The sequence below is a fragment of the Rhinolophus ferrumequinum genome, chromosome X, assembly GCF_004115265.2.
Source record: "Rhinolophus ferrumequinum isolate MPI-CBG mRhiFer1 chromosome X, mRhiFer1_v1.p, whole genome shotgun sequence".
NCBI classification, from domain to species: Eukaryota; Metazoa; Chordata; class Mammalia; order Chiroptera; family Rhinolophidae; genus Rhinolophus; species Rhinolophus ferrumequinum.
In genome coordinates, this window is record NC_046284.1 from 9,306,911 (window position 1) to 9,327,362 (window position 20,452).

At 53.3% G+C, this 20,452-nt stretch overlaps 3 protein-coding genes across 15 annotated transcripts; 1 reads left to right on the forward strand and 2 right to left on the reverse strand.

Moving 5' to 3' along the window:
• Positions 1-1,462: 1,462 nt before the first annotated feature.
• On the forward strand, positions 1,463-7,051 carry LOC117029767 (protein CXorf40A). Of its 13 annotated transcripts, none has more exons than XM_033118999.1 (6): positions 1,463-1,597; positions 2,628-2,680; positions 3,655-3,751; positions 3,996-4,258; positions 5,103-5,385; positions 6,169-7,051. In XM_033118999.1, the coding sequence occupies exons 5-6, from the start codon at positions 5,133-5,135 to the stop codon at positions 6,390-6,392; spliced, it is 477 nt and encodes a 158-aa protein (XP_032974890.1). In that variant the 5' UTR covers positions 1,463-1,597; positions 2,628-2,680; positions 3,655-3,751; positions 3,996-4,258; positions 5,103-5,132; the 3' UTR covers positions 6,393-7,051. The 13 variants fall into 13 exon arrangements, with proteins under 13 accessions (XP_032974890.1, XP_032974861.1, XP_032974937.1 ...); XM_033119017.1 differs by having other exon boundaries at positions 1,494-1,587; XM_033118953.1 differs by lacking the exon at positions 1,463-1,597 and adding an exon at positions 1,675-1,909.
• A 1,106-nt stretch (positions 7,052-8,157) lies between these two features.
• On the reverse strand, positions 8,158-9,104 carry LOC117025627 (heat shock transcription factor, X-linked member 3-like; the record flags this gene model as incomplete). Its single annotated transcript, XM_033111552.1, has 2 exons — positions 8,610-9,104; positions 8,158-8,310 (listed from the first exon to the last, which is right to left on the reverse strand). Coding segments are annotated over exons 1-2 (648 nt in total), but the record flags the coding sequence as incomplete, so codon positions are not given.
• A 6,125-nt stretch (positions 9,105-15,229) lies between these two features.
• LOC117025633 (melanoma-associated antigen 10-like) lies at positions 15,230-16,829 on the reverse strand. Its single transcript, XM_033111563.1, has 2 exons — positions 16,757-16,829; positions 15,230-16,221 (listed from the first exon to the last, which is right to left on the reverse strand). The coding sequence occupies exons 1-2, from the start codon at positions 16,827-16,829 to the stop codon at positions 15,230-15,232; spliced, it is 1,065 nt and encodes a 354-aa protein (XP_032967454.1).
• Positions 16,830-20,452: the final 3,623 nt, after the last annotated feature.

Below are 20,452 nucleotides of genomic sequence, written 5' to 3' on the forward strand. Positions count from 1 at the left end.
GTTTGGGCTTAAGCAGGAGAGGACGCGGTGGGGTTTTCAGTCCAGGCTTGATGGGCCACTTGTGCAGTTCAATGGCGTGTGGAGGACCCTCTGCAGGAGGAAAGACAAGGGCGTCCCGGACAGTGCGGAGCCTCGGGTAATAGCACTGGCCCCAGACCATGAGGCCTGAACTCAGAGAGTAGCAGCGGGGACAGGAAGAAGAGCATTTATGGTGACGGGGCATTTCAGAGGCAGGGACACAGGGCTTGGTCATCAAGTGAGAGCGAGGAAGGTGAGGGTAAGAGGACACGAGGAGCAAAGTGTGGAGGCACTGAGAGGGCTGAGCCCTACCTGAGAGGTAGAAGAGAGGAAACAGCTCTGACAGGGAAGCTGGCTTTGTTTGGGACTGGCTCTCAGCTCTGAGGGGCAGCAGGAAACAGTGGGGATTTTCCTCCTGGCCTGCAAAACAAAGGCAATCTGCTGGCAGTCCTGGGGGTGGTGGGGAGCTGGCAGGTAGGACAGCTCGGCTGGGCATCCCGTCCTAAGGTGCAGGACTCAGCTGAGAGGTCCTGCCCCCTCTCCACATCTGTGTTCCCGGGGTCCATTCTGAGGGTCGGCTTAGGTCACTGAGGACACTGGGCCGCCACTTTGAGTCATGCTTATGGTGCAGTGCGGACTGGGCACCACATGCCACCGCAGTCTAAAGGGCACTGCTCAGCCCTAGCCCACCTGCCATGTAGTTCCCAGGGCCCAAAGCTACCTCGAGGCTCCACCCCCGCTCAGCTCGCTCCTCCTCCTCAGCTTCCCCCAGCTCCACCGTGCTCCCCCCGCAGCTAAACCCAGCTGCATCCTCCTCCTCCCCAACTATCGCCCCGCTCTGCACTGCTCCTACCTAGCTCTGCCACTCCAGCTCTTGCCTAGCTTCGCCTCCTCTTCCCGGAGCTCCGACTCCCCAGCTCTCCTACCCCATCTCTCTCACAGCTCCGCCCACAGCTCCTCCCAAGCTCTTTCTCACAGCCCCGCCTCCTCCTCCCGCGGCTCCTCCTCCCCAGCTTTCTCACAGATCATTCCCCAGCTACTCACCAAGCGCTTTCCCACAGATCAGCCCCTAGATACGCGTCCGTCCGCGAGCTCTGCCTCCTTCCTGCATGTCTATGCCCAGGCTCACCCACCCCCCCCGCCCCTTCCTCTCGCCACCCCGCCCCGCAGTTACTTTTCCTCCGTCCTGTCACTCTCACAGCCGCCAGTCTGGAGCCCTGGACTTGGCCGGGTCGTACCGCGCGCCTCAGCCACTGGCGAGTCCAAGAGCGTCTCCTAGCAACCGTGGCCAGCGTGCATATTACCCTCGTACGTCTGTGCGTGTGCTCGTCACTGCCTGGCTGCTAGCCAGCTATGGGCGTGTCTGCTGTGGGCGTGCCTGCGAGGGGCGTGCCTGCGAGGGGCGTGCCTGCGAGGGGCGTGCCTGCGAGGGGCGTGCCTGCTGGGGGAGTGCTCCGTACCCGCGTGCGCGCTGCACGCTAGCGGGTTCCGTTGCGTATTAGCGTGCTGCGTTACGTAACGGTGGGTATGCTGCGTTGCGTACCAACGTGCTGCTTCGCCTACGGGCAGGTGCGTTACGGTACGTACTAGCATGCTTAATTGCGTACCGGCGGGGAAGACGCGTGCGTGCCGGCGTGCTGCCTTGCTTAAGGGCGAGCTGCGTTGCGTCAGGGCGGACTGCGTTGCGTACAGGCGTGCTGCGTGTTTATATGCACGTTTACGTGTATTGTAAGCCACGCACAAAAGGGGCGTGTTTAACCACAGCGGGCTCATGTCTCCTGTCAGAGTTCCTGAGTCCCTGGGCGACAGAGCGTAGGAGGCTGTATTCCCGGTACCCGTGACGGAGGACTGTCCAGCCTGGTGGCCACAGCTGGGTTGGCCCAGCGTGCCGGTGACTTGCATGGCGGGTGGGGTCGGGAGACTAGCCTCACCACAAGGGAAGCAGGATGTGCAGTGCTACTGCCAGCCTGCTAGGCCCTTCCAAGGGACAGTGATTGTGATTGGGAGCGCTCGCAGGACGCCCGAGGGCGCACTTTCCTGTCCCTACCTCCCGTCACTTGCCGCCATCCTTGTGTGTGTGCCTGTGACCTGCCACTGCCCATACAAACGCGAGTGTGTTGGTCCGCATGCACAGGTCCGCCCTCTCCTGCCCTCCCCACGGGACCCTTAGGCTGTGCTGGGCTGGGCTCAGCTGGTTGCCCCTGGCACACCTCCCAGTGGGACCTACTCAGGATCACATTGAGAGGAGCTGGATTGTAGGGTGCCCGAATCCATCCCATGTGACGATGTGAGGGGAGGTGACGTTTATCTCCTGTTGGACACGGGGTCTCCTGGGCTAGAAGAACACGACCCACTTAAGGGAAATGATTTTCTAGGCTTGGGGCGGGACAATCACGTGGTCCCTAAGCAGGCAGGGGACCAGAGAGCCACTGGCATGATCAGTAGAACCAAACCATGAGTGAGAGGCCACATGTGTTTCCCATCAGTGGGAAGGTCCTGGGTCCTGGTGGTCTTCAGTCCCTGCTGAGTAGAGGACTGACTGGTGCGTTAGGCGACATTGCTGTCTTGTCCCTAATGACCTGTCGTCTTTGTTCCTCTTGTCTGTGCAGATGCAGAAGCTGACACAGGTGGAAGAGCAGTTGTTCCTCAGGCCGCAAAGCAGGTACTCGGTGTGGTGAGGCAGGAGGGCTCTTCCTGGTTTTCCATACAGTCACCTCAGTTCTCTCGAGGAATTCCATCCACACACTTCAGGTCTCCTTGTGATCGTGTGGTGCTGAGGATAAAAGGGCCAAGAACGTGGCTGGTGGGAACCAGGCAAAGCTGCAGTCCAGTCATCGACCCCAGTGGAAGAATTAGAAATGGCCAGGCTACAGGGGGCATCCAGCCTCCCTCATAAAGAATCCAAACACCCAAACTAGGGTGACCCTTTGCTCCCCCATCAGGTGGGCAAAGGTTAAGCTCAGTGATGCTGCTCAGGGCTGCCAAGCTGGTGAGGAAGTGGCACCCTCGCCCGTGGTTGGTGCAGCATACGTGGGTGAGCCCCAGGGGAAGGCCGTTTGCTGACATGTACCGGCATCGCAGGTGTGCACGCATGTGACCCAGGCCTCCTCCTAACGTATGTTCAGTCAGCGAGGGTTTGCGGTAATGTCCTTTATAGTGGCAGAAGGTGCAAAGCAGTGCGTGACTCTTCACCCGCAGGGGAAAGTCGGAACATTAGGGGCCAACTAGCAATGGGATACCATACAGTCTTCAAAAACTAGGATAGATGAAGCTGGACAGACATGAAGGCACGTGCTGGATGTGCTGTTAACGGCGAAACCATTCTGCAGCCTGTGGAGATACATGGGAAAGAGCTTACACCTCTGTAGTCGTTTGCTGGGGTGGTCGTATCAAAGTGACACAGCCCTGGTGGCTGAAACGATAAACAGGTGTTGTCTCACAGTTCCGGAGGTTGGAAGTCCGAGATTGAGACATTGACAGAGGATGTGTCTTCTGAGGGCTGAGAGAGAATCTGTTCCATCCCTGTCCCCAAGCTGCTGGTGGTTTGCTGCCAAGATTTGGCATCCCCTGGCTTGTAGATGTCAGCCTCCATTTTCACATCTCAGCCTTCTCTTCCATGCATGTGTGTCTCTCTAGGTTCCCCTTTATATTAGGACAGTAGTCATAGGACGAGGGTCCACCCCAATGAGCGCAGTGCAGCTTGATTACCTCTGGAAGGACCTTTTCATTCTGGGTAAGGTCACGGGAGCAAGGTCCTCGAGAGAGCAAGAGGGGTGGGGTCCAGAGCACAGGGGAGGGCGGCTCAGCCTGAGGAAGGGAAGGAAGGTGGAGGAGCTGGGCGCAGGGATGGGCAGGACGGTGGGTTGGGAAGCGAGTGAACAGCAGGCCACGTTCATCTTCCCGGGCCTTGTCTTCTTGAGTGGGTGGGTTTCCATCAACACAAGGACATAGCTGAGGTGACATTTACATCCTTGCAGATGGGAGGATGGAAGCAAACCAGAGTGGGGGGACTCATGGATGGAGTAGAGAGTCCACGCCCCATGATGGTGACGATGACGTGATGGGTAGCCACCAGGTGTGACTGTCCTGTTAGGGGCCAGGTACTCACAGCCACGTGAACTCTGAGGCTGTGCCAGCTGCTGTGACTGGACTGACATTCGGCCCCGGAGCCCTGCTCGTCGCACTGCACAGCTCTGTCCTCCAGCAAGGAGGAGGGCCTCCCCAAGTACAAGGAAAGAAGGCAAGGACAGGGGGTGATGCAGTCAGGGCCCCTGTGATCATGGGCCATCACTTCATCCCTCGGTGCCGCCTTCTCAAGTGAAGAGTGGGGTGACAGTGGAGCTGCCCCTATGAAGTTATTTGATGACTGAATTCTTGCAGGTCTGGATCATGCCCATCCCAGGTTCTAGCATGGAGACAGTGCATGCGTACCAGGGCCAGTTGTCCTGCTCCCCTTATTCGTTTCTCTGGGCTCGGGTCGGGGCTGGGGGTATCTGCTGACAGTGGACAGCAGTGGTATGGGAAGGGGATGGAGGAGGGTGGCACCCAAAGGGGCCGGGGGGAAACAAGGAGTTAGATCCCAAGGGTTTGTGCTCAAGAGCCCTGGGGGAGGTACCAGGGAGCTCAGGGACCTGCAGTGCCTTGAGGTGGCAGGGCCACGGAGCTGAGTGTTGGGGTGGTGGGGGAGGGAGAAGAAGCAAAGCCCAGGATGGTCCCTGTCTGTGCTGGGAGGGGCTAGAACCTGCCCACTGGGTATGAAGCCAAGGGCCCCTCCCTCCCTGCGTCCCTCCTCTGTGCTCCACCTGGGCTCAGGGACCTCCTCTGCAGAACTGACCACACGCTGTGCTGAATGTCTTTCTGTAGCTGTCCCTACCCTGGTCCTTGAGCTCCCCAAAGACTCCATCTGATGGATGAGGCATCCCAGTGACCAGCCCCTTCCTTTGGGCCTGTCAGCCAACTGCCTGGTGATAGAAGAAGGAGCCAGCACTCTCTGCTTCCCCTCCCCAGAGTCAGGGGTTTCAGGGCCCTGAGCTCGGAAGGCTGGTGCCTGATGCTTACTGGCTTTTGTGCTTGTGTTTCCGCAGGCCGCCTGAGCCCCACGGGTCTCTGGGAAGATGAAGTTCTGCTGCCTCTCCTTCCGGCAGCCTTATGCAGGTTTTGTCTTAAATGGGGTCAAGACCTTGGAGACCCGTTGGCGTCCCCTGCTGAGGAGCCACCGGCACTGTACCCTGGCCATCCACATTGCTCGCAGGGATTGGGAAGACGCCTCCTGGAGGGAGCTGCTGCTGGAGAGGCTGGGCAGGACCCCCGCTCAGATCCAGGCCTTGCTTCAGGAAGGGGAGAAGTATGGCCGTGGAGTGATAGCCGGCAAGTGACGGTGCCCTGAGCTGCTCAGACACCTGCAAGGGACCCCAAGGCCTTGCTCAGGAGTTTGCGGCTTGTTTGCTTTTGAACCTTTTGGGGTGGGGCTGTGGTATGTTTAAGCAGCACAGCTTCAAAAGGGGCAGCAAGGCGCCCTGGGCTGGGGGGTGGTGATCCGAGTTTCCCCGACTTGTGGTGACTTCCTTGTCCACTCGGCCTCAGTTCCCGTTGATGACCTGAGAGGCAGCGAGAGGTCCATGTCTGCATGTGTGTGCGTGTGTGTGTACACGCACACATGTGTGTGCCTGTGACAGATGAGGGGAGGCTGCACAGCACTCACAGAGGGCCCGCTGCCCTCCAGACTCAGGCTGCCAGCCTGACCGCACTCAGCGGCCCCACTCCCACTGCCCACCGCATCCCACCCCTCCATGGTTGAGGTCCCACATCAGCTCCTTTTACCTGATGGCCTGTGGGTTCCCCGCAGCAGCCGAGGCCCTTCTCACCTGTACCTGCGGCTGGCTGCAGTCTGGCTGGCACCTGCCCAGGACCAGGTGGGGTTGTTGAGGACAGGCTCTCTTCTCTTCATGGCTCTGCTCAGCCTCACCCAGAATTCCCAGAACAGAGTTTGGCACGTTGGAAGTGCTCAGAGGGCCCTAGTTCACTCCATGTGCATTGGGTGACACCAGCTTAGTCTCTCGTGGTTGTCACTTTGAATAACCGTGTTCTCTCACAGGTGGGCCTTAGTTTACAGAAGGAAACACAGCTGTATGCTTCTGTCTTGCTGCACAGGGCTCGTTGACGTTGGGGAAACTTTGCAGTGCCCAGAAAACTTGGCTCCAGATGAGGTCCTGGAACTGGAAAATCAAGCTCTACTGACCAACCTGAGGCAGAAGTACCTGACTGCACTTTCAAACCCCAGGTGGTTGCTGGAGCCCATACCCAGGAAAGGCGGAAAGGATATCTTCCAGGTAGACATCCCAGAGCACCTGATCCCCTTGGGGCAAGAGGCCTGACGGAGGCGGCTCTTCAGAGGACGGGCACTGAGGAACCAGCTGAATCATGACCGTCCACTCACCATTGAGCTGCGGATGGACATACAGATCGGGTTCGATCTCAATTGGCCGTGCTACGGGGAGCACTAACCACCACGTGCTGTTCGTGTACACAGATTTCTCCACTCAGATGCAGGGGACCTTCCTTTGGGGTGCCCTTCTGGGCTCATTGACAGTGTCGAGGACTTTGAACTTTAGGAAACAGGGAAAGCTGCCGGTAAATGTCTTGGCGTTGCCACTCATTTTGGTCCTGCTGATTCCTGAGTTGTACAAAGAAATATGTGTTAAGAGAACTGGTTAGTACTCGGGGCTCCCTTACACGTTTTCCCCTCTCTGCTCTGGTCGTACTCCCAGGATGTTTCAGCAGCACCCAGGGAGCGTTGTGGGAGGGCTGGGAGTGGGCGCTGAATGACTGACTGCCAGAGGGTGACCAGCCAGGGATGGACCGTTCACCGGGAAGAGGCCATCAGACTTGGAGACGGAGCACCTGTCTGTCCCGGCAAGTGACCCTTGCTCTGTTGTAAAAGTGTCCCTGTCTCATGAAGCCATGTGGTAGACATGTCACCCAGCTACGTCATGACCAAAGAAGGATCTGAAATACAGCTCTGATGAAAAAGTAATGACCAGTGTTGTTTGTTTTGTGGACAATCTTTTATTTGTTTGGGGTCAATTCTTGGCAAAGTGATTCGTGGTTACTAGCTGTGAGGATTGTGGGCTCTTCCCCCAGGCGATGATTGGAACCTCCCGTCTTCTGAGCCAGACTGTGGTGGTCATGCACCCCCTTGGCAGATGGCTTGGCCCTGGTTTTAGGGGCTTCTTTGGAAGGCCCCTGGAACTTGGGCTAGAGTCACTCAGCTGCTGATCAGAAACTCCCTGGCGTCATAGGGGTCCCATGAGGAAAGACACTCCTTTTTCTAGATGCATGAATAATATAGGGGGATTCCCCCAGGTCAGGAGCCAGGCTGTTCTGGGTCCTGAGCAGCAGGTGAGGCTCAGCGGACCAGGTGCTCCAGGGCTTGCCTAAGGGCATCCCCAGCAGATCCTCAGCTGAGTTTGGGAAAGTGCTGCTGCTTCAAAGGAAAGAGGACAATGGGGACCAAAGCCTGTCTTGGCCAGGATTCCCAGCCTCCTGGGTCTCATCTGATGAGGTGTGCGTAGCATGGGAACAAAGAACAGACTCACAATTCTCATTGGATTGTTTATTGACTGACACGGAGTTTTGCTTTTCTTTATTAAAGCTGAAAATCATCCACGGTTACACAGTGGTGATTTGATCTGTCACCAGTGGCTTGTGAGCTTAGGGAATTGGACTGTCCTTGACATGCTCGCAGAGTGCACACTTGTAATCTGAGTCGCCCTCCTCTTCCTCGTCCTCCTCAGGGGCCTCGCGCGGGGCCTTGACTGAAAGGGCAGCCAGCAGGAAGAAATAACAGCTGTTATACAAAGACATCACCGAACTATGACCTGGGGGGGGGGTGGGCAGTTCCCCGGTACCATCCCTTACGGCAGTAGCCGTGGGTGCAAACATGATGTTACTGGATGTGCCCTCCCCTCTTGGGCCACCTGGCTCACTTGAGGAAGGGTCTTCCATGTCACGTCCAGCTATATTGCCCATAAACCAGGTATCAGGCAATATGAATGACCGGGTGCCACTGGGTCCCCGAGCATTTGGGCCTTCTTTCTGGGCCCTTTTGTCAGCTTCGTTGGTGCGTTTCTTGAGTTGGATTCTTTGGGAGCGTCGTGTAGGGGGTTCCTCCTTCTTTCTCTTTGGAGGTGTTACGCTCGTCCCTGGGCAGGTTATAATCATCAGATTACATTTTCTCTTGATGTTCTCGACGAGCAGAGGCTTGTGTCTCTGAAAGTTGCAGTGGCGGTAGATCTGAAACAAAATTAATCATGTTAGTCATTTTGGGAGAAAATATATCTATTTGACATTAATTGGCCCCTCAGGGTCTTCAGTCATCTCATCAGGTTATCTCTAAGGGGTTATAGTTTCATAGGGAAACCTAGACTTTCTCATCTTTCGGTAGATATTGTCTCCTGTGAAAAAGAGTTATCCTTGGAAATGAAACCCTTTCAGGATAGCGCTCTTCTCGGATAGCATTGTTCCCTGTTACCCGTACTAAGAACGCGTTCGGGTAACAGAGAACATGGGGAATGGGAGGATTTCTACTTTACCATCATTGTGTTGTTCCCTGGAGAGCAACCCGAAGGGTCGTTTGGGCGTATTTTGCTGAATCCATAGAGATTCAGCAGCCGGATGAAGGTCTTCAAGCTGTCTGTTTCAAAGATTCTTTCTGCGCCCTTCCGGTTAAGAACCTCCGTCTGAAAGAGATCTTTATCGATGATCACGGCGTCTCCATCGTCATTCCAGCACATGGAGGTGAAGGTGTCGTCTTCCACTAACATCCAGAGCTTTCTAGGGAAGGAGAGCCCAAGAATGGTCCTGTTTCCTTCCACATCGGCAGCACCTTCGTTTGGGTCCTGCGGTTGTGGGCTGCCTTGGGGACCTGGACCTTGGCTCACAGCGTTTTCGCCACGGGTCCCCAGAATCTCCCTGGGATCCATATTTGGATCCAGGGATGAGACAGTTGGGACACCTGTCGCTGGCTCTCCTTCCCCTGAAGGGGCCAGCATGACTTCTTCAGTCTCATTGGTACTTGGACTAGCCATGGAGCCAGTCTAGATCAGGAGCTTTTGCCACCTGGGATACTCGGTCACAAATGCCGTTGGTCACAGCAAGGATGCCCAATAAATAGGTTCCCAAAATTCTATTGGCTCGGTCGTGGGGCAACCAGCTGCTTACGTCACAGTCCACTTAGTTTGTCACAGAATGTCATGAAGGCTGGTCTGGAGAGGGGACCCTGGCCAAGTGTGGGGGAGGAGATGGGGTCAGGACCCCAGCTTCTCTCTTTTCCAAAAGTACTGCAAAGCAGGGTTCAGGCTCAGGTACTACTATCTGCGGCCAGGCACATGGTTTCATGTTGCTAGGCAGCGGATGGCTGGAGAAGCCATGACTCTTTCCGCCACTCCCACTCCTACAGATGGGGGAGGCCTGTTGTCGGTCTCTTCAACTGCTCCAGGGCCAGGCCCTGGTTAGTCCCAGCTTGGCTACCCCCAGGACTGCCGGGGTCGGGGGGGCCCCCGGGGAACTGTCCTTCCCTGAAGGTGGTGGTTGGCCCAGTCTCAGTTGGTAGCGCCCCTCTCATACCCCCCTCTGCCTGCTTTGGTCTCTTCTGCCTCCTCCTGCTGGGTGGTCAGTCTTGCTCAGAGGGGCCCAAACAAAGCCTCCTGTGTTTCTTGCCCCTGGTCAAGTTGTCCCCGGAGCAGGGCTCTGCTCCAACATGGTAGAAGCACTCCTCTGGTTCGTCAAACTCAGTGTTACCCCCAAACAGCTCAGACATGGTATGACCCACGGCATCTGCCTCCTCCTGCTGGGTGGTCAGTCTTGCTCAGAGGGGCCCAAACAAAGCCTCCTGTGTTTCTTGCCCCTGGTCAAGTTGTCCCCGGAGCAGGGCTCTGCTCCAACATGGTAGAAGCATTCCTCTGGTTCGTCAAACTCAGTGTTACCCCCAAACAGCTCAGACATGGTATGACCCACGGCAACAGCATGCCGGTGGACAGCCCCACCTTCCGCTGCGGGGGGGGGGGGTCCCCTCTTGAGCTGTGCTTGCCCCCAAATCTCATCCCTTTCCAGATCACAGCAGGATTGGCTTTGGTTTCGTGTCTTCCTCATAGGATCTCTTCTCTTTACCCAAGTTGGGCTCATTTTGGGACACCTGTGTTTGCCCTTCTCAAATCACACCCCCCCCAGGCCCTGAGGTTCAGCCCCCCACGAGCCTCCTCTAGGCCCCATTTCCTTTCCTCACTGAGGTGCTTTGGCTTTTGCTCTCCCAGATTTCTGGCCTCCCACTTCCAAAGTGGGTCTGCTTTGGTACTTCCCCTTTTAATGACTGAGTCGGGGACCTGGCCTACATTCAGCTCTGTTGAAACAAAGCACTTACTGACACGCTCATGCCTGCCCTGTTCTTGCCCAAAGGCCACCCCCAGCCCCCAACTGCAGGGACAGGCAGCAGAGGAGAAACTTACCTATCTGGTGATGTCTCATTTTGTACTTGTCCAAAGCTAAGGGGACTCTAGAAAGTGAATCCTTCGAGGCTAAGAATGGTACCGGCCCATTGGGTGAAAAGGGCTTTTCCGCAGGGACCACGTCCCATCGTCATTAACAGCCAGTCCCCACCACACCCCCTCCTTGTGGGCCCGGAGACCTGATCTCTAGGGATTTCTTCTAGTTTCTACAGTACCTGCCAAATCACCTCTCGGGACATCCCCGACCCCCCCCCACCCTCACCCCCCCCCCACTCCCGCAGCCACCACCCATGGAGTTGTGGCAGTAAAGTCAGTCTCAAACACTCTGTCTGGAGTAAACTCTTTGTATTAGAAACAGAACAAGTCTCCAGAGGAGTTTTGTGCGGGACTAGCCGGGTTGGTGGCAGTTGGCAGCAAGGACTGACTGATTGCCTGTTTCCTCATGTCTGTCCTTGTTCTCGCACCTGTATTCATGGAGCCGTCCGAGAAAGGCACCGCCTTTTACTCTACCCCTCTCTATGAGACCCAGGTGTCAATTCTTTGGGGTATATACCCAGAAGCAGGATTGCTGGATCATATGCCAATTGTTTTTAGCTTTTTCTCAGGAGCCACCATACTATTTTCAACAGCGGCTATATCATTTTACATTCCCACCAACCGTGTGCAAAGGTTCTAATTTCTCCACATCTTTGTCAACACTTGAGATTTTCTTTCTTTTTTTTTATGGTAGCCATCCTAAGGGGATGAGGTAATATCTCATTGTGGTTTTAATTTCCATTTCCCTAATGATTAGTGATGTTGAGCATCTTTTCATTTGCTAATTGGCCATGTGTGTATCTTCTTTGGAGAAATGTCTGTTCAATTCCTTTGCCCTTTGTGAATAGGGTTGTTTGTCTGTCTTGCAGAAGTGAGGTAGGTCTATGAGTGCTGTCATGGGAATATCCGGCATCCATCTCATTAAGTGGCAAAGGCATCTGACTGATCAACATGTACATCATGGATAATGCCACGTATGTGTATTTCATAGCACATCTGTGTATGAAAAATCCTAGAATAAGTTTAGCAATCCTACACAGCGATCCTTGTGGTGACCTCTGAGGAGGGGCCTGAATTGAGCAGGAATTTTGTAAAGCGAGAAATTGTGATGAAGCTGTATTTTTAGAGGTATTTTTTTTGCAACAAGAATGTATGCACTGTACGGAATACACACTATATGCAATATATCGTAATCTTTATATTACATATTTATGTAAACCTAATGATAGAAACAGTAGAATAGAATAAATTCTGATGCGGTTTGTCAGGGGCCCTCTGCTGTAGGTGACCCAAGGGTCCAGGCTGCGTCCATCTTGTGGTTCCCCCATCTCAACACACAGTTGCTATGTTTGCTGGTGAACCGAGGCAGAGAGCATTGAATTGGCCTACTGGCTCTCACATGCTTGTATGTCACAAACAATGTTCTGCTCTTGTCTCAGTGGCAATGGTCGTCACATGCACTTCAACTCCAAGTGGACTGGTAACGTAGTGTCCCCTGTGTCCAGGAAGGAGAGCAAGACAAGATACGGACGGGCGTTGAAGTCCGTCCCCGCCACACACCGTTACATTGTAGGAGCTCAACAAAAAGCAACCGTTATCATTTTCATTGCTCGGAGGAGTTCCTCTGGTCAGCTGTGCCTGGAAATTCTCTGAATGCTTAAGTGCCTGCTACGTGACTGATGCCTTCAAATACAGAACTCCATGTTATTCTAAGAGGATCAGGGAAATCTCAGCCAGGAGGCTTTTGCCTTCTCCACTCAATGGCACCTTCCTGCCCTTCCCTTTGCAATACGGCCTATAATGTCAATAGGCTAAGAATTTTCTCCTTCTTTTGGTTGCATGGGTCAAATTTTAACCTGTGAGTCTCTGCTACCCTCCATGTGACTGAACTTGAACACGTGCACGTGTGCCATCAGGCTCACTGAAAGTCAGGACTTTCCTGTGGGGCAGATATCAGAGAGGACACAGGTGGAGGATGGCTAATTCTTTTTTCTTTTAAGTTTGACCTCACATGTTCACCAAGGAACCATTTCGCATCTCTTAACAGCATTCCAGGTTTGTTTGTTTTTCAGAGGAACTTGGTTTTACTCCATGTTTGCTCCTCATCTAACATTTATGATGAGGCGTTAATTTCTGACCACCTAAAGAAGCTCTTTCATCTGGGTATGTATTCAACTCCAAGCTTCAAATAAGAAGCCCATTGAAGTCCTACTGCAAACACCAGGGTGGCTTCAAAAGTCCTGTGTGTAGTCAGGGTTATGTCTCAGGGCCCAGCAGACGATAAGCACAATCGGGCTCCACTCACAGCCCACTGGGAAAACAGAGTGTGTTGAAGACCCCCAGGGCGGGATGACCAGGGATCTACACAGGCTGGTCCAACGTCACACTTTCCACTCAGAGGCTGTGCCTATCACACCGGAGCCACGGTGAGCTCTGGGAGAGCAGGGGACTTGTGCAGGAAATAGGAGTGCTCTCAGTCAGGATGAGGGCAGCAGATTCTGTGCTGCCTTCAGAGGAGGCAGCAGTGAGCAGCAGGTCAGCAGGCCTGGTTCAGGAGGTGGACAGGAAGGCACACAGGGGAAGCCCAGGGGAAGGGTGCTGGCATGTGGGAAAGTGCGGGCACTGGGCAGAAATGCCAGCACCTGGCAGAGTTAGCCCTCAACAAACCTCACACAACCCCCAACTTGTGTTTGATCCTCACTGTCACCTTCCTTCCTTAGGCCTTCTTTTACGACCTGGGCCTCAGGGTCCTACCTGTCCTCTGAGAGAAGTCATGCATAATACTGAGAAAAGAAATGAACTGTGAGGTAGAAGGTCGGCCACAGGCTGGGATGGGTGGGAACAGCATAGACTCTAGATGAATTCAGGCCAGGGGTCTGTCTCCGCCCTGTCACTTACTAGTCACGTGACCTTGAGAAAATTACCAGGCCTGTGAGCGTCAGGTTCTTCATCTGTGAAGTAAGTGGGTCTGATGAGGCCTGTCCTGTAGGACTGCAGGAGAGTATGGAGCGTTTGTAAAGCGACTCGCACAGGGCCTGGTGTACATTGCAGCGTTGGTGAGTGGCAGTGATGTCTAGTATTATATCACTCCCACGCCCTACTGCTCTCTACTCTGGAAAATTTGGTTTTTGTTTGGTTGTTTCTCAGACCTCAGAGATTATGCAATGCTCATTTATACAGAATATTAAATTACCCAAAAATACTGCTTCACAAATAAAACTCAGGACAATTTCCCTCCTAGAGGACCTATTATTTAATTTGAGTGTAGGGGAGTCTTTCCCAGCAGGATACAACTCAAAGCTCCTAGAATTTGAGTCAAAGACCAACCTTTTCCCTCCCACCGAGCTGTTCTTACCTCCAAAGCATCATTTTCCTTCATGCACCCTCACCAACATCTAGCCCTTGCTTAGAGTTGTACAAATTACACACAAGATAATGTAATTAAAATATCCTCTTTAATGCATTGTGGCTGGTGTTCCATGGCCAGGGGAAAGACTGTCAGTCTAGAGGCTTCCGGGCATCACTTCAAAGGAACATGACTGTATTTCTGCAGAAATCCGTGCAGGTGATGGGTGTGAAACATCTAGTTTGTACCCTGTATTCACCTGCACTGGAACAAGCGTGTGGGACCCCTTCCCCATCTGCCCCAGGTGGGGATTGCTCTCTGGTTCCTCCACTATCCCCCAAATGACTGCTAAGTGCAGTTTTCCTTTCCAGGTTTTCCTCTGACACACAAGACACACCATCTGCCCACTCTGGCCGCTGCCACCACCAGCTTCATCACAATCATCTCTCACACAGGGAACCAGGTTTCCAAAGCCCCAAATGGCCCTGGCTCGGGCCTTTTACACTGGAGTGCTCTCCCCTGGAGGCCCACCGCTTCTCCCCTTCTTTCACTTGTTCTCTAGGACTGAGGGGACCTCTCACCACCTTCCTCATAGGACTGGGGCTCCCACACTATCATTCTATGTGTGGGTGTGTCCTGCTGATCCTAGTGTCCCCACTACTAACACAGGGCCTTCCAGAGGACAGAGGCTCAGCGAACCTCAGGGGATAGAAATGAGCCACTGAGTGGGGGTCGTCCTTATTCAGATGAATTCTCTCTAATTTTCGTGGATGAACCAAGCACATCAAGGTATGAATAGATAATTTATTTCACAGAACAAATGAGAAGAGATAACAAGCAGAACTGACAGCCTTTTACTTTTATTTCTCTATTTCTTAACCCACAGATTGTACTGCTAAGGTCTTTCACATTTCCAAGGAAATCCTGCTCCAATGCCATGGGATCTAGTTTGGGATCACAGAGTAGGATGGAAGGGGTCCCAATTTCCAATTTGTGTTACACAATAGCACAACTCTTACTTTCAAACTGCTTAGCACAGTGCACGTATGGTCAAAATTATTCACAAACTTAGATGCTGAACCTTATTAAAACTTGTATTAAAAAAGAACAACATTTGAGAAATCCCTAAAGGAAAATAGATCAATTTCTATGTCATCACAGGAGCCAAAAATGTCACACGCATGTTCCCTAACTTGCCCTGGCCCTCACTACCTAGAACACTGAGGACTCTCTACTCAAACACAGAGTGAACAATAGGCCTCACTTCGTGCCCAGCAGGAGAAGCTACTGGGCGTGGGCCTGAAATGTGCCTGGATGCAACTGTGGCTCAGGCCCTCTCTTCCTCATCACTCTCAGCCTCTTCAGACTGGAATGGGATGGGCCTGGTATCCATGCTACTGACCCTGAACAAAAACTGAAGGACTTTTAACTTGGTGGTTTCAGCGTGGGCCCTGGGACCCCACAGGAACTCATAACGAGCAGGATCACTGTTGGCCACCTGCCGATACTCCACATATTGTTCCTGCACCCACACCTTGGTGATCAGCTCCCTGGGCTCCCCATAGATATAATGCTCCGTGCCATCATGCACCCCCATAATATTCAGTGCTTCCCACACTTTCTCCTCAGGGACACTGTCGCCCCCCATGAGGATCACACACAGTAGCATGACCAGCAGGCCGTTCTTGGGCATACGGCGCCCATCGCTCCCCATCCCATCATAGGTGAGCCCCAGCGAGTTGACCAAGACATAGGAATGGTCGCTGGGGTCCACTTCCTTCACATCAATGCCAAAGACCCTCTGCATGCACAGCGAAGCTTGGCGGAGGATCTCAGTGAAGTCGTCCTCGTACTCTTTGATGACGCTGCTCAGCATTTCCGCCTTTGTGGTCAGCTCCTTTGCACGGTACTTCTGGAGCAGGAACTTCACCAACTTGGGCATCTTCAAATGCACTGCCCGTCTGAGAGAGGACTCGGATTCATCCAGGTCCTCCATGGTGCTTTGCTGCTCCTCAACTTGGCTGCTGGAGCCCGCTCCCTGGATTTCGCTCAATGGAAGTGCCCCCGTGGCCTCAGGGGAGGGACAGGCGCCTGGTGGGCTCTGAGGAAGACTAGGTACCACAGCAGCAGCCACCTCCTCTGGACTGTCTGGGAATACAATAGAGGGGGAAGAAGATGAGGAGGAGGAAACTGATAGGACATCCTCTTCCATAGCCCAGAACACTTCCGCCTCCAACAGGTCCGGGTACTGTCTTGGCTCCTGATGGTCTTCCCCAAGCTTGCGGAGCTCATTCATCTGACGGTGAGGCATGATGAGTCCTGTCAGGAGGCAACAAGAGTGTGGGCGATGGGGACCCACACCTGGGGAGAGAGGGAGTGTGAGTGACCTCAGCTGAGAAACGCTCTAGGCGGCTCTGACCAAGGCAACTTACAAAGTCTCCTCTTTAGGGGTGCTCTCAGGCCTCACGGGGTCTCTCCTTTGGGGTGTCCTCTCCTCTAAGAACCTGAAGGAGCAAGACAGATGGTACCTCAGGGTGCAGCTGACACAGCCCAGGGTTCTGGGGCTGACAGTATGGTGGGGGTAAATTTAGGCACTGTGGGGTCCCTTTTTCTGGGGTCAGGGAGCCACTGGGTACATTTTCAGGGTGGACACCTCACCTTAACTCCCAGCACTGCCTGGCCTTCCTCTGTTCTGTGACCCGAGGACACGGACCAATCTGGAAATGAGGGGCTTAGGCTAACAGAACATCTAGGTATTTCCAGGGCTGACAGACAGAGCGAGGCAGATTTCTATGGGTTACCCCTCTTTGTTCTGGGGATTCGAGTAAGCTCACGCCTCCCACACCATCCTCACCTTGATTCTTGGCAGGATCTGGGACTCCTCCCACCGTGGACAAGACGTGGCCCCTGGGATGACCTGACGTCATCCGTTCAGACCAAGGTCCTCACCTTCCAGAGACCTCAGAGACAAAATGAGAAAGAGCCCCATAAGCCCCACCCCCCGGCCTGGGTTCCCCCAACAACTTATAGTGCGGCATGGGCCCCTCTCTTCTGGGGTACGCGTGCCGGTATTCTGTCCTCCAGATATGGGCCTCCATTGCTGGCTAGGCATGAACCCTGCCGACCTGATTTCACCCTGAGTAACTGTCCTTAATGAGAACCCCTGATAACAAGTATGTGGCAAAGGGAGAGCAGGTCACATCCAGGCACCCCTGCCTGGGCCCTGAGGATGAGAAAGGGGCTCCCACATAAGGAGTGGCTTCTTTTCTCAGGGAAAACGAAGATGCAGTTCTCTCCAAGGAAGGGTTCAGATACTTCCAACCATGACAAAACCTCGATTCCTCTTTTCATGACCTGAACTCTTCCCTTTTGACCAAGGCCCTCACCTTCCTGAAGGCCCCGAGACAAAAGTGAGGGGGATCCATCTATGTAAACCCATGTCAGGGGTCTCAAAGGGCTGATAGCAGCACACAGCGTGTTTCAGTGGAGCCCCATTGTCTGGGGTGGTGGTACACTCGGTCCTCCCCAACTTTCATGTTACTCCCGGAGGGCCTGGGCCCGTTTCCTTCTGCTGCCCTGAGAGGCACAGTGGAGACTAAGGCCACCATCTCGCTGAGACCCCCACACAGGGAGGAAGTGGCAGAGGAGTGCCCTCCCGACCTCCTGCCAGGCCTCCCCTGGATACCTGCAGGGGTTTCTGGTGTACGTGGGGGGAGCCTTCCTGCCTAGGGTGGAACCCCCTCAGTCCTCCCTCAGGGTCCTCACCTTTAAGTCTGTAGGGCCTTGGACTCCTTTCCTCCCTCTGCTGAACGGAACTGCACCCCTCAGACAAAAGCCCTCATTTCTGTAAGCACTCCACGGTGGACTTTAGGACACACCGCATCTGCTCCCATGCCCCAGGAACCCAGCTGAGCCCACAGGCCATGAGCTAGCTGGTCCGTGTTGTTACCGAGGTGGGCAGTGCCCTCAGGCCTGCCTCAAGGCCACGTATCCATTACTGGCAAGGCCTGGGCCCTTCCTCTTGTTGCCTGGCGTTTGTCCCCTTCAGGTCAATGTCATCTGCTCCCTTAGCCACTCCTTAGGCAGAATTGTGCAAACACCCCAAATCCACAGTCCTGCCATGAGGCTTCCCCGTGTGGATGACAGGGGTGGGGCCCCTTCAATTTGTGCTAAGGGGCTGGTTAATCCCACTTCGGGTCCCCCCCTTGCGTCCTGGAGGAGCCGGGCCCTGTTCCTCTGCCTCCGTGGAGCCTGACCCCTAAGACCTCTGGTACCAGAGTCCTCCAGTCCTCCCTCAGTGTCCTTGCCTGGACACCAGATGGACCGGGGATCCTCCCCTCTGCTGTCTGAGGCCTTGCTCCTTATACCAAAGCCCCAGAGTGTCTCAGACCCTGATGCAGAAATCGGGAAACGCCGCGTGAGGAAATACCCACACACACATACCCGCTGTAAGGACCACCAGAATCGCTTCTGTTATGGGGGCCAGGGTCACTCAGTCTCCCTTAGGGTGTTGCCCTTGACTCCTGGCAGGTCCTGGGCCCTCCCTCTGCCTGGCTGAGGTTGATTCCCTCAGGCCTTGTCCTTGACGCCTGAGTTCGCTGAGGTGCAGGGAAGCTGGCGGCGGATGGTGGACATACTCCACAACACAACGCAACCCTGGCAACTCTGAGTGCTGAGAGCCAGGCAAACCTGGATTCCCTGGGGCCCCTCAGTCCCCCCTCAGGGTCATACCTTGAATCTCTGCTGGAAGGGACTTGAGTCTGTGCCCCAGAAGAAGGCTGTGAGTGTCCGAGTTTCCTGAGGAGGTGGGGATTGGTGGTGCTCAGCCCCACGACCCTACCCAGAGTCCACCAGAGCTAACAGTAGCGCCCTCAGGTGGATTCCGCAAAGCCCGCTCTGCTGGAGGGCGAGGAAGCCTCAGTCCTCACAACCCTTGCATAGAAGGCTGCAGTCCCAGGACAGATTATAAGGAGCTACAGCTCCCATGACCTTGGTGGGGTGTCAGAGAAGAAGCCTCCCTCTCCCTGTGTCTCTTCCCCAGCCCAACTGACTATTGGAAACAATGTGTTCTAAAGGTTTACTTTTCCCTGCAGACGCTGAGCAGCGGCAAGGATTTGGGGAGGTCCTGCAGCTTTGCAGTTCTCTAAGTTGGGCTTGTGGAGAACCGTGATTTTCACTTTTTCATCCTCATTCATTGTTAAGTAATACATTTTACACCTCTACGTAATCTGTGTGTCCATTTTATGTGTGTATATAAACATAACATAAACGTAGATTAGATCTGCTTGCATACCCATATGTATACATACCATGTACAGAAACATACATATGCAGCGTGTTTATGTCATACATATTTATATGTACAACACAATTTATTTTATGGAAGACTACATAGTCTTACTATTCATAGCTTGGGGAAGATGAGGCTACCAGCACCCCAGACAATGGGGGCCCCAGTGAAACCCGCTTTATGCTGCTGTCAGCCCTTGGAAACCGCCGTCATGGGTCTCTGGAGGTGGGTTCCCCTCACTTTTGTCTCGGGGCCCTTAGGAAGTCGAGTGCCTTGCTCAGAAGGGATGAATTCAGGTCATGAAAAGAAGAACAAGGTTTTGCCATGGTTGGACATTTCTGAACCCTTCCTTGGAGAAAGTTTTGTGTTCCCTGAGAAAAGAAGAAGCCACTCAGCATGTGGGAGCCCCATTCCTAGATGGGATCCTGTAACAATAAAAGACTTTTGGGGTGATATTGGTTTGTTAGATATGACAAATATGTCATACAACGCATGATGAAAATAATCGGGGTGGGGGCTGGGTGTAGGGCCTATGGAAGCTCTCTGAGTTGTTCTTGCAAATTTCGTGCAAATCTAAAACTATTCTCAAATAACAAAGATTATTTTTTTAAAGGCACTGAAAAGAGAAAGGGGGGAAAGCCCCAAATGGGGAGAAAATATTTTAAATCCCGTATCTGATGAAGGACTCATATCCCAAATGAATACAGAACTTTTAATATTAGAAAAACAAACAAGCCAATAAAAATACGTAACTACCAGAGGGTAAAGGGGGAGGGGGGTGGGAGATGAGAGTAAGGGGGATCAAATATATGGTCATTGAAGGAGAACTGTCTCTGTGTGGTGAACACACAATGGGATTTATAGATGATGTAATACGGAATTATACACCTGAAATCTATGTAATTTTACTAACAATTGTCACCCCAATAAATTAAAAAAAAATACGTAACTAATTTAAAGACACTTCACCAAAGAGTGTACACAGATCACAAAAAAGCATCCAAAAGATGCTCAGCATCACTTTTCATTAGGAAAATGTAAATGTGAACTGAAGAAAAGGTTCAACGACAAACCTATCAGAATGGCTAAGGTACCCAAACCTGAAAATACCAAATTTTGGAGAGGTCCTGGAAATCTTCTTCACTGATGATAGGAAGGACAAATGTTACAGTCACTTTAGAAGACAGTTTGGCAGTGTCTTATAAAGTTAAACCTAGACTTACCACTAGACTCAGCATCCCTACTCCTTGGTCTTATCTA

Coding starts and splice junctions, on each gene's coding strand:
- LOC117029767 (XM_033118999.1), top strand. CDS start 5,133: ATGAAGTTCTGCTGCCTCTCCTTCCGGCAGCCTTATGCAGGTTTTGTC. Junction 5,386..6,168: donor TGGCCGTGGAGTGATAGCCG/GCAAGTGACGGT, acceptor CTTGCTGCACAG/GGCTCGTTGACGTTGGGGAA.
- LOC117025633 (XM_033111563.1), bottom strand. CDS start 16,829: ATGACGTCAGGTCATCCCAGGGGCCACGTCTTGTCCACGGTGGGAGGA. Junction 16,222..16,756: donor AGATCCTGCCAAGAATCAAG/GTGAGGATGGTG, acceptor GCCTCCTGACAG/GACTCATCATGCCTCACCGT.